Raw genomic sequence first — 13,774 nt, forward strand, 5'->3', positions numbered from 1 at the left:
GAAAGATGAATAGTGGAGTGCCTCATAGATTGGTATTAGGGCTGATTCTATTCAATGTATTTGTGAGCAACATTGCCAAAGGGTTAGAAGTAAAAGTTTGCCTTTTTGTGGATAACACAAAGATTTGCAACGGAGTGGACATCCTGAGGGAGTGTATAAAATAAGAAGTTGAAAATTTAATGTGAAGAAGTGTAGAGTGATGCACATGGGGTGTAGAAACTTAAAAGAGCTGTATTTGCTAGGGGGAGGGGGGAGACGCCAGGAGAGGGATCCTGGGGTGATAGTGTCAGAGATCTTAAAGTAGCAAAACAATGTGACAAGATGGTGGCAATAGCCAGAAGAATGCTAAGTTGCATACAGAGAGGTATATCCAGTAGAAAAAGGAGGTGTTAATGCCCATGTACAAGTTGTTGGTGAGGGCCCCATTTAGAGTATTATGTTCAATTTTGGAAGCTGTATCTCACTAACGGCACCCAAAGACTTCAGGCAGTTCAGTGGAAGGCAAAAAAAATGATATGGGGCTTGTGTAGAAGAGACTTTAAGACATGAATATGTATACACTAGAGGAAAGGAGAAATAGGGGAGATATGTTATAGACATTTAAATACTTAAAAGGTACTGGGGGGCATGTCAAGATGGCGACGTGAAGGCGTTTGTTGAGCGACCGTTGTGCTTTTGCTGGGCTTTTAATTCTTTCTGCTAACTGCGATGCCTCATACTAAAAGAAAAGGAACATTGAGGTTTGTCCCCCCACCTACCTCGACCTCACCAGTCCAACAAAGCCTTGATCGCTACCTCGCCGGAGCCTCAATAAGTGAACTGGGGGCTGCAAGGCCCGTTGCGCAGTTAACCGAAGGAGCGGAAGCTGCGCTGGGTCAGGAAACATCTCTGTCTCTGCCCTCAGATTCTAATATTCCGCCATGTCCAGCATTAGCAGCGATGCTAGGAGACAGCTTCCAAACTACCTTAAGTGTAGAAGGACAGTTGCCTGGCGTGGGCCCTGCATCGCGACAGAAGCGCTTGGAAGATGAGGCCCGAGATTCATTCGGAGCCTCCGGACCAGCCATGGAGATAAGTCTTGAAAAAATCTGGATAAAACTGATGCGATGGACAATACTCTACAAAAATCTTCAGGTGAGATTTCGGTATTATCTCTTAAGTTTGAAGAAATGGCTAAAACAGTAGAAGTTGTGAAAGAAGATCTAACATCTTGTGTCAATTTGATGCAAAAAGATATTAAGCAAATACAAGAATATAATTCTGTTGTGGCAAAGAACAAAATGGCTATTCAAAGGATAATTGAACAGATTAAAAACTACAATAGGAGACTAAATCTTCGTATATTGAATTTTCCAAAAGTACCAGGAATACTACCTCTAGACCTATTTAAAAGATTTTTGTCTGAAAATTTAAAAATTCCTTTAAATGCTATTCCTCCTATAAATAAGATTTATTATCTTCCTAAAAGGCCTGGGAAAAACGATGAAGAACGTAGACCTGAAATTGACAATTTGGATTTAAACAATATTTCAGAAATGTGTCTCTTTTGTATTCGAACAGGACCTCAATAATATTCTGAGACTATATTTTAAACATTCTAAAGACCTGTTTGGAGGTGGAAAAATCTGGATTTATCCAGATGTTACCAGAGTTACTCAAGAGAGGAGAAAGGTCTTCTTAGATGTGAAACAACACGTGCTTGATCTTGGAGCCACGTTTTTTCTAGCTTACCTGTGTAAATGCATGATAAGACTTGCAGACTCAAAGTACATATTTTATGTGCCAGAACAATTAAAAGTTTTTCTAGATTTGAAAAGACTTAAGTAATATTAGAGAATGTAAAAGTAGAATCTCTACTCACTGCCTTGATTTTTCCCCCTATTTTACTCCTTTATTCTATACCCCCCCCCCCCCCCTAAAAGTGGTCTAAGAAAGTAAATGTTTTTTCCTTGTTTTTTTCTTGGTAAAATTCTTCATTAATAATAATATTCCATACTGTGTTTCTGTAAACAAGTGTTTGACTTGTAATAATATATGAAAATTATTATAAATAAATAAATAAGGTACTAATATGCAAACTAATCTTTTTTAGAGATGGGCAAGCAGTCATGAGTTGAGATTGCAGGGAGGTAGACTTTGGAGCACCATCAGAGAAATGGTGGAATGTCCTCCTGGGAGAGGTTGTGAAGTCAAAAGCAGTGATGGAATTCATAAATGCATGGGATAAACACAGAGAATCCCTATATAGAAAAAGGATGGAATCCAATTAAAACAAAACTTATATGACCTTATAACTGGAGTGAGCTTTGACGGCAGCTTTAGAAGTTAGGGAGTAAGACCAATGCCGGGCAGACTTCTACAGTCTGGGTCCTGTAAATGGCACAAACAGATCTGGATCAAGGCTAGAGTGGGCTTTGATGGCAACTTCAGTAGTCAGGAAGTTGGACCAGTGCTGGGCAGACTTCTACGGTCTGTACCCCAATATTGGCAGGGAGAGATAGAGATTAACTATAGCAGTGTTAAACCATGAAGACGTGGAACCTCTACAGAGTGCAAGATACAGCTCTGGCCACCTTGTTGGGCAGACTGGATGGACCATGCAGATCCTTATCTGTCAACATTATCTATCAATCAAGTTCGTGTGCAGATGTGTGCTGGCATTTTTGTTTTCTTCAAGCATGCGCACAGAGCTGTTAAATCCTGATCTGCCCCAGAATTTAGTGCCATTATAGAAGGACTGGGTGCATGATTCTCTCAGCTAATTTTAATAGCTTTATTGGGGAACTAAACCTCACCAAAAGATTACAGAAGGCTCTTTGAACTGCCTCTTGTGTTGATTTTAAATCTGCTACCACCTGAAGCATCCAAATGTGCTAATTTTCAAGGCAAGGCAGTCTAGGGTGCATTCTATTTTCTTGATTAAGTAAAATTGGAGATGGTATTGTTGACTTTTGGATTTCTGCAACACAATATTTTTAATTGTCCAGATTCCCTCGTAGGGTCTGATTTTTAGCAGATTGTTTGGGAGGCGTTTGACAAAGTACCTCTTGAAATACTCCAGAGGAAATTGGAGAGTCATGGGATAGGAGGTAGTGTCCTATTGTGGATTAAACACGGGTTAAAAGATAGAAAACAGAGAGTAGGGTTAAATGGTCAGTATTCTCACTGGAGAAGGGTAGATAGTGGGGATCCCAAGGGGTCTGTGCTGGGACTGCTACTTTGTAACATATTTATAAATGATCTAGAGATGGGAGTAACTAGTGAGGTAATTAAAATTGCTGACGACACAAAGTTACTCAAAGTTGTTAAATCACAAGAGGACTGTGAAAAATTATAACAGGACCTTACGAGACTGGGAGACTGGCCGTCTAAATGGCAGATGATGTTTAATGTGAGTAAGTGCAAAGTGATGCATGTGGGAAAGAGGAACCCGAATTATAACTATGTGATGCAAGGTTCCACATTAGGAGTCACCAATCATCACAGGGATCTAGGCGTCATCATTGATGATAAGTTGAAACCCTCTGCTCAGTGTGCAGCGGCGGCTAAGAAAGCAAATAGAATGTTAAGTATTATTAGAAAAGGAATGGAAAACAAAAATGAGGACATTTTAATGCCTTTGTATTGCTCCAGGGTGCGACCACATCTCGAATATTGTGTTCAATTCTGGTCACCGCATCTCAAAAAAGTTATAGTGGAATTAGAAAAGGTACAGAGAAGGGCGACGAAAATGATAAAGGGGATGGGACACCTTCCCTATCAGGAAACGTTAAAGTGGCTAGGGCTCTTCAGCTTGGAGAAAAGAAAGCTAAGGGGAGATATGATAGAGGTCTATGATGAGTGGAGTGGAACAGGTAGATGTGACTTGCTTGTTTACTCTTTCCAAAAATATTAGGACTGGGGGGCATGCGATGAAGCTACAAAGTAGTAAATTTAATAGGAATTGAAGAAAAATTTTCTTCACTCAACTTGTAATTAAACTCTGGAATTCGTTGCCATAGAATGAAGTGAAACAGTTAGCTTAGCGGGGTTTAAAAAAGATTTGGATGGCTTCCTAAAGGAAAAGTCCATATACCATTATTAAAAAGGGGAAAATCCACTGCTTATTTGTAGGATATATAACAAAATATTTAAACACACATGAATGCAAGTATGTTTTTAACTTCTTTTGGTTTTATGTCTGTGCATTGTGGATGACAGTCTAATGGGCTCATTAATATACTGTACGCCCCTGTCTACCACATGAGCTAACTTCTGCACTAAACCCCTTTGTGCATTGTGTGCCCAGTATCGTGCGTGCACATCTCACAGGAACTGTGCACTTCTGCTCACACTAGCTTTCTGCATCAGTCCCTCTGCCTATTCACTAGCTAGTTTATTCTGCAGGTAGGGCTGTAAATTCTTGCAGAAGATGACAGGGTTTGAGTCTTGTCAGAAAGACATTGCTCATTTGGCTTCCAGACTGCTGTTCAACTCCAGACTTCATAAATAATGATTTTTTTAAAAAATGAAACTTTGAAAGCCTATGGGTTAGTTTCAATGCAAAACAATATTTTGTTCTGATAAAATGAAATGAAAACATTAATTTTTTATTCCTAGCATTGCAATAATTAAGAACATGCCATTATCCCGAACAAACCTACTGAGTGATGTTCAATTTCCAGCTTGGGTGAATGGTGCTGAGTAGACTGCTCTGATTAACTCAAGGACATTGTTGTTTTGCATCATATAATATAGCAGGAAGCAGAAAACAGCATTTCTTATTCATTAGTCTTTCAGAAACAGACTATGAGCAGTGCCAATTTAGGAGCATATCGTACATTTGTATCCCTTGCTGAAAAACAAGTAGATTTCAAAATGGAATTATTTTTATTGTTCCTGTGGAAAAGACAGCTGCTTGGAAAAATTCAAAAAAGAAAATTTTGGGGCCTATTTTATGATGGGCAATTCCATATCTGCAGTCTGCACTATTTTATAAGGGAGCACGTACATGCACAGCGTGTAACCGCAAGGGTGTTCATACATGTTTATGTTTATTCTACACTTGATATACTGCCTTTCTGTAGATACAGTCAAAGCAGTTTACATATACTATTTTTGCAAGTAGTTTCCTGTCCCTAATGGGCTCACAATCTAAAGTTATTTGTACCTGGGGCAATGGAGGGTTAAGTGGGCGGAGCATGGGAGGGGCATGGGTGCACCTTTTACTTTTACCTTTTACGTAACGTACAGATTCTCTTTGGCGTGCCCATTTGCTTGTGCCATTGACCTGGCATAAATAGGCATGCCTAACTTTCAGCACACCAGTGTGGGTTCACACTAGTATTCTACAACAGAATTTGGGCACCCAAGTAATATTAGCTGTAACTGCCAAACACATAGAGGGAAATTCTTTAACAAGACACCTAAGATAAGAGGGTAAGCAGACGCCTGTTTCAAGCCTATTCTATAAAGAAAAGAAGGCACCTTCCAAATGTACCTACGTTGAAGTCATGATCACTTATTCTTATGCTCTAGCTGGTGTAAATGTCTAATCAAGATGGTAAGAACACTTAAAGAAATATAATGGCTTCTCGATAGCCTTCAAAATAACAAATTCAACTAGTAGTAGACTCAATGTTCACTTTAGAGATTATTCTAACCAGGGAAAAGGTCTCATTTGTCACTGGGACATGATATTGACTTATCAACACCCAATAGATGGGTGAATCCCACTAGTGACTGCTGTAATCACTGACCAAAAAAAACCTGCCTACCTAAGTGTGTGCAATACATATTTTTTATGTCTTTTTATATGATTTTTTCAATTTTATCTGTCTTTGCCTTTGGTCTTTTTTTCTTCAAAATTTATTATTAGCACTCAAAAAATCAAAATCAAGAGTGGAGACTGCATGTGCGCCGCAGGCTGCTAAGGTGCTTCTTCGCAAGCCATCTGGCAAGGCATGGCCATGTCAGGTGGCACTTTTTGACACCTGGGACTTTTGGGGAGTTTCTGAAGACTGTTTTCTTGGGGGTCTGCTTCTCTTCTGTTCTCCATCTTGGATATTGTGGACCATTTGCCTTGTTGTTTTTTCAGCCCATGAAATAATAGTGGCAGATATGTATAGATTTGTCAATAAAAATACAGTTTAAAAAAAGGTTTAAATACCAGAAGTCTTGCACTCATTTATATCCTCAGCAACCTGGATATATGAACCAGACCCTGCAAGGGATCTGTGCTCGTAAGACTGCTACCAATTTATATTGATTTGTTCAAAGAAGAATGGAATAGTATGCACAATTGTGTCAATCTCTTGAACAGGTAGACACATGAAAGTAGCAAAGAACAAAAAGAATAGAGTCTAGGCTAGAAATGAAGGTTTATGTCAATATCTCTAAAAGAAAAAAGAGAAGAAAAGTTTGCAGGGTAAGCTGGAGTGTTAAAAATAAGCTTCCAACCTGCCTGATCACTCTGCTGTGTTTCTCCTCCTTAGAACTGCAAGCACCATACATTTGGCCCATACTGTGATCGATGTCTTCCTGGTTTCTATGGCAATCCTGCAGAAGGGACCGCCGAGGACTGTCGGCCCTGTGCCTGCCCATTAAATATTCCATCAAACAAGTTAGTACACTCTGATATCAGTGCTGTTTGTGTCAGATTGGCACAGTGACTGTATTAGGAAATGCAGCAATTTAAATTTTGTAACTTTAACCAACCTTATCAGTAGGTTGACCATGTCGGAAGGAACAGGCTGAATCAAACCTAATAGTATGCTATTACTGCATGGTGATGCACCGTTCTGTTTTCTCTAAGAAAAGCAGGAGTGCGTTCAAAAACATGGTGTCAGCATTGATTCAGCCTGTTTCTCTTCACATGGCAGTTTATAGTCATACTCCTGATAATTCACTGCTTTGTCTTAGGCTATGAAATGTGATTTATTTTTCATATTGCTTCTAGGTATTGCACTGATAACTTCAAAGATCAGGAGGGTTATACAGTATATCCTATACAGGGCCATTGAACTGTTCTTTATTTCTGGCAAATCAGGAATTACTAAGGACCATAACATAGGATCTTGCTGTGTAGAGAAAGTCTCCAGGTGTCAAATACAAGGTGAAGGGGTCAGCAACATGCCTCTGTATGTGAAGAGAAATTTCAAATACATACCAGACTGGACATGAGTCATGTTTTGGCCAATATGGCATGCATTAGGAGTCTTCTCTAGGATGTAAGCCCCTCAAGCTACCAGCAAACGCTGAACTAGTCTATAAATAAACTCTACTCAATAAGCGGAAACAGTGAGGAGCGCAAAATGCTATCCGATAACTCTGATGTCAATGTACAATAATGTAGTATACAGCAAAGCAGTAACAAGTGGCAGTCTACACTGATATTCGGCTGCACTCTCTAGTTAAGTGTCACTGAATATCAGCCCTAGACCCAGTCATCGTGGTTTAATTGGTAGGAGCCCTGCCAATTAATGATCCCTAAATGACAGTTGATCCATCTCTTCTTAAAATATATAATCTTTGACTCTATTTACATCATCTAGTTTCATTGTTTGTGTCACCTTCACTGTGTGTTGTGTGCTTTGAAGACCGTTGAGGTCTTCTGTGGTACCGTCGACTCTCTGGGCAGTGTCAGAGCGGTCCGGGGCAGAGTGAAGAAATACTGGGAGTTATCTGACTCTGCAGATATGTAGGGCCGGTGCCTGGATAACTAAGGAAGCAAGTTGGGCCAAATAAAAGGACAGCCCTAACTTGCCTGGTGGATAACTATTTGAGTACCAGTGCTAAATATTGGCGATACCCAGATAATAATTTTTCGTAAAGGACATAGTTGTGAAACTTTATTATTATCAGTTTTCGATGTTTTGAGGAAGGGTGTAGATTCAGGTTTGACATATTGTTTGGTATCTTTGGATATTTCATCTGCTTTTGACACCGTAAATCATAGAGCTTTGCTAGATAGGCTTTATGCAGTAGGGGTGAGGTGGACAGTTTATGATTGGTTTGTATCTTATCTTTATGGATGGACTATGCAGGTGAGTTGGGAAGATTGCGTCGCAGGTTTTGGCAGTGGATGTAGGAGTTCCTCAGGGGTCTGTCTTATCTGCACTGCTATTTAATTTGTATTTAGCTCCGCTTTGTGTTTTATTGCATGAGTTGCAGGTTGAGTACAAATTATATGCAGATGAAGATTGCAGGTTGAGTACAAATTATATGCAGATGAAAATTTTTCTGTGGATGAAGATTTTTCTGTAGGATGGGAGAAACTGGTTTGGTTAAGTTTTGAGGAAAATGAAGATATGGATGCAAGCCAATTGTTTATCTTAGAATTTATTGAAAACAGAGGTAATCTTGGTGACTGGATCAAGTAAGGAAATGGTTTATAATCCTATTGTATTTGAAGGGATGCAGACAGTGGCGTACCAAGGGGGGGGCAGTGGGGGCGGTCTGCTCCGGGTGCACGCCGCTGGGGGGATGCCGCGCGCCTGTCGGCTCTTCGTTTTCATGCTCCCTTTGCCCCGGAACAGGTTACTTCCTGTTCCGGGGCAGAGGGAGCATGAAAACGAAGAGCCGGCAGGCGCGCGGCACCCCCCCCCTCCCCAGCAGCGTGCACCCCGGGGGGGGGGGTTCTTTCACCGGGGGATCGGGGGTTCTTTCGCTGGGGGGGGTGTCGCGCTGTTCCGGGGGGGCACTGCACCCGGGGGGCGGGGCGCATCGGCGATCCGCCCCGGGTGTCAGCCCCCCTAGGAACGCCACTGGATGCAGATGCCAGTTAAGAACCAGATTACAAACTAGGGTGTTACCATTGATTCATGGTTGTTTGTGCAAGCGCAAATTTCATACAAACGTATTTTTTTCAGCTGAACTTCCTGAGTAAATTCTTGCCAAGGTATGACTTTCAGATTGTGGTTCAGATTTTAGTGCTTACAAAATTAGATTACTGTAATAGCCTTTTACTGGGCATTACAGGGGACAGAATTCATGCATTGCAGGTGGTTCAGCATGCTGCCAATTGCATATACAGTTTGTTTAAAATTTTTTATGATTGTTTTATAAGACTTTCTCATAATTCAGTTCCTGAATATTTTTGGAAGGTATTGCAGTGTTATACACCTATACGAGTATTATGCTCTGAACATACACAGCACTTGATTGTTCCATCATTTAAGTGCCTGCGCTCCTCTGTTGTAGCTAAGACAGCATTATCTTATGCTGGTTCCAGTTGGTGGAATGATTTACCACCCATACTTCATCTGCTGCAGAAGTTTGACATTTTTAAGAAACAGCTTAAGGCATTCTTATTTGGACAGGCATACTTTGGGTTTTGACTCAATGAGGTCCTTTTACTAATCCGTAACCTCCGTAACCTCCGCTCTCAAGACAAATCCCTCCTTTCAGTACCCTTCACCACCACCGCGAACTCCAGGCTCCGCCCTTTCTGCCTCGCCTCACCCCATGCCTGGAATAAACTCCCTGAGCCCATACGCCAGGCCCCCTCCCTGCCCATCTTCAAAGCCTTGCTCAAAGCCCACCTCTTCAATGTCGCCTTCGGCACCTAACCACCATACCTCTATTCAGGAAATCTAGACTGCCCCCACTTGACACTTGACATTTCGCCCATTAGATTGTAAGCTCTTTTGAGCAGGGATTGTCCTTTCTGTTAAACTGTACAGCGTTGTGTAACCCTAGTAGCGCTCTAGAAATGTTAAGTAGTAGTAGTACTTTTACTAATCCGCATAGGCGCCTACGTGCGCTGAATGCACGCCAGTTCAGAACTACCAGAGAGCCAGTTATCTGGCACTGAATATCATTAGATAGCCATTTAAGTGCCGTTTTAGTGGCCATTTTCCTTTGAGTATCGGATGGAGTGTATCAGGCTCCAGAATAACTGCGGGAGAAAGGGATTTTCTGAATGTCTGAACAATAGTGGAAGTTAAAACTAATGAAACTAATCATACTTTAGACACAAAACATTCTGAGCTTCTTCACCATCCTCCTTTTTTTCGTTAAGGGCTTGATTTAGTAAAGCGTTTTGTGGAGCTAGCGTATGCTATTACAGTTCACTCGTGTTATTAGTAAATAGGTCCCTTTGGATAAAATAGGATGTGTAGTGACTACGCACATTAATGCGAGTAAGCAGCATGGTAACACAGGAGTACCTTTGAGTAAACCTAGACCTAAAAGGGAAATTCTATAAGCCAGCGCTGATAGTGCGCATATGTTACAGGACAATAGCACTTACACACGTGATTGGTGTCTGAAATTGTCAAGTTATGCATGTACTAGGTGCTATTCTTTAACCACTGTGTATAAGTTACTTATGTGCTCTTTTACTAAAGCTTAGAGTGCACTAACAGACATGAATGTGTGCTAAGTGCCGCATCGACAAAGGTATAAAATAGGACATGCAGCATTTAGAGCGTGAAAGTGTGTTTTCATACAGATCTGCTGTTGTTTCCCTGTTTCAGTGCCTTGCAGTGCTTTTTCACACTGAAGTAGCGCCATATGTAGAATTTCCCTGTTAGTGTGCACCAATATACATTAGCACTAAGCTTTAGAAAAGGGCCCCTCAGTGCACAACTGCAAGGTGTCAAACACATGAACTGAGCGCTGGTGTGTCACTAAGCAATACACACATCTTATAGAATATTATCCATTCCATACATTCCATGGTGCATGTAGGCACGCCAACTTACACCAGCCATCAACACGAGATAAGTGGGCACCCTGAAGTGGCTTTGCACTAGTATTCTACAATGCCTCAGGAACCCTTAGAAACCATAACATGGGCATTTGCAAGCCCTCATACATTAACAACATTCATATCCTTAAATAATGAAATAAATAACACTTCACTCTAACTGTAGATTAAATCAGCCGCAGCTTTATTCACCAAATTCAAATCTCCTTTAATTACTTAACACTTAAATAGTAAATTCAACAATAATTCATAAAACCCCTCTTACTCAGACAGTATCGTTCTGACATTTAAAATTGTCACTGATCCCAAATCCATGGCAGTACCCCAATTCCCTTCCAATAAACTATGTTTACTACTGAATTCACACTGATAAATGATTGTTCAAGCCCCCCCCCCCCCCCCCACTGCAACAACCAAACTTTCTCTCCTCCCAGCCACCTTACCCTCAACGTTAATAACCTCAACACCACAATAACATCTCCCAAACCCCATAAAAGAAAAAGGGAAGGGGGCTGGGTGGGTCATCCAAAAAATTACCTTTTACCCCCCAAGGCTCACCACGAACTGTGAACCTGCTCTAAATTCCCCTTGCATTTTTTCTTTCTTTCCTCTCCCTTATTGTTTTTCACTCCCCAGCCTTCCCAACCAATCCACTTTCCCTACAACATTAACCCTTCACCACAACTGCTACCTTTTCCTCCGGGCGGCTCAGCCATGTTATATACCACTCCAGTGTAAAATCTGTGGTGGATCTTTATATAATCAGTACTAAGCACACCTAAATCATGGCACCAATTTATAGAATTACCCTCTAAATCTTTTGTCTCTATCTCAGCATTTCACCAAGAGACAGAGGAAGAGGTTACATGAAAAGTGGAATTATTACAGTCTGCCTTCTTCATGTACGGAAATGAAATAAAGCTGAATTTTCCCTTTGACTGACATTCAGTTTCATTCTATCTCATGATTCCCTTGATGTCTTTAATAATTGAAACTTCTTTAAAGTGGTTTGGTGCATTAGAAACTGACACTAAAAGAGATTTGTTACTGAATCCCCTGTTCAGATGAGATGCTCTTCATATTTCAAACCTGAATTTAGCCCCGCTTTGGGTTATCTCTCTCTCTCTCTAAGAATATAATAACTGTTTTGGTCTATTGTAGGGCAGTGTTTCCAAATGAGTCGATTGTGCACGTTCCATAACAGAGAATGAGCCTCAGATTTTTTGCTCTTCATTATCCTTCCATTGAGCCAGTAAGGTAATCTATTAGGGGGCAAAATTGTATACAGGGATGCCTAAATGTAGACACAACAAATTTTAGGGGCACCTAAATGTAAACACAACAAAGAAGCTCGCTTAGGAGGAGATTCTATAAATGGCACCTAAAAAATCGGTGCTGAAATCAGTGCTAAGCGTATTCTATAATCGGCACCTAGATTTAGGCACCAATTATAGAATATATTTAGTTGATATTTCAGCACCTAAATCTGCATGCATCCCTTTATACCAACTAAAACATGGCGTAAATCCCGGTGCATAGATTTAGGCACACTGGGCCATATTCTATAACTAGGCACGTACATTTTGGAATGCCCATTTCCCCACCCATAACCCACCCCTTTTTACCTGCACACATTGGAAGTTCGGTACACATCTTTACAGAATACGCTTAGAGAGTTGTGCACTTAAATTCTAATCAGTTAGTGCTCATTATTGCTTGTTAAGTGCTGATATCCGCGCTTATTTGCTTGTTAAGTTACATGCGATGTTATAGAATCCGCGCCAATTTTGGCGCCTAAATCTAAGCGCACTATATAGAATCTGGGGGTTAGCACCGGTTTTGTAATGATGTTAAGACACATCTAAGCCACTCTGGCACACTGAAACTGAGATGTGACATCCTGCACCAGGACTATGGCAGGCATAATCTGATGCGCTTTGCAATGTGCGCATCTGATACTATTCTACAAGGTGAATGGCCATGAATCATTTACATTTACATTTCAGACTTATAGCCCACATTTTCATTTCAAGTTCTATGTGTATTACAGTAATTTCCCTATCATCTAGTACATTACCTCGATAAACATAAGAGAGCTAGATTCTATATATGCTGCCCCCAAAAAATCGGCACTGAAAAAATAGCTATTCTATAAGTCGCGCTTAAAGTTCAGCATGGTTTATAGAATAGTGCTTATGCCCATTTGCACTAAAAGAAAACGTAGTGGAAATGTATGCACCTAAATTAGGCATGTATGCCCGTTGTTCTATAACAATGCACATAAATTTTAGGAACACTCCCATTCCACCCATAACCTGCCCATTTCCGCGCCCCCTTTTTCAGCTCACCTGTAAATTTTAGGCTCGGATTAGTACCAATAATTGCTTGTTAAAAAGCCAGTTATTGGCACTAATTAGCTCATTCAATTAAATGGCGTACGCAAATTGGTAATGCGTCAAATTTGTGTGTGCAATTTTTGCTGACTTTCATAGAATTAGATGGATAATCCTGATTTACTGTCTACATAGCCACAAATCAGACAACATACGTTGTCCAGAAAGTCCTTGTGCAGTAATAAATTGTTGAAATAAAAAAAGTCCTCAGATTTTTCCTAAATGAAAAGTAATTAGATTCAAATCATACAGATACTGGTAATGAGTTCCACTTAGAAACAGGTTGATAAGAAATGGCTGATAAATGCCCATGAATCCTAATTGCTTTCAAAGACGGAAAACTAAGCTGCATTTGATTATGTAACAAATAAGATTCTCTGCTTGTAGATAACTTCATTAATGACATATAATACTTCAGAACTTGACCATACAAGATCTCAAATATTATAACACATAGTTTAAATTTAACCCTTGTCTCTATGTGAAGCCAATGAAGCTTCCAAAACAAAGGGGAAAGTCTATCATAACGACTTACACCATATATTAATCGAGCTGCAGTATTCTGCCCACTGTTACAGCCAATTTGCAGTTATGTGCTATCACCAGGATTCCATACAGTGCAAATTTAATCCAGTTGCATTCTGGATTTGTGCACACAACTTAGTTAACAAGCCAATAATTGACAATTAAC

The 13,774-nt window shown here is 40.4% G+C and overlaps 1 protein-coding gene across 1 annotated transcript in view; it reads left to right on the forward strand.

Annotated features, from left to right (window-relative positions):
• The window catches only part of LAMA2 (laminin subunit alpha 2), a 1,107,608-nt gene that overhangs the window by 646,795 nt on the left and 447,039 nt on the right, over positions 1–13,774 (forward strand). Inside the window, exon 17 of the mRNA XM_030196530.1 lies at positions 6,474–6,601. Within this exon, the coding sequence (XP_030052390.1) occupies positions 6,474–6,601 (128 nt within the window). The remainder of the gene's footprint in view (positions 1–6,473; positions 6,602–13,774) is intronic.

Source organism: Microcaecilia unicolor, chromosome 3 (assembly GCF_901765095.1).
Source record: "Microcaecilia unicolor chromosome 3, aMicUni1.1, whole genome shotgun sequence".
Taxonomy (NCBI): Eukaryota; Metazoa; Chordata; class Amphibia; order Gymnophiona; family Siphonopidae; genus Microcaecilia; species Microcaecilia unicolor.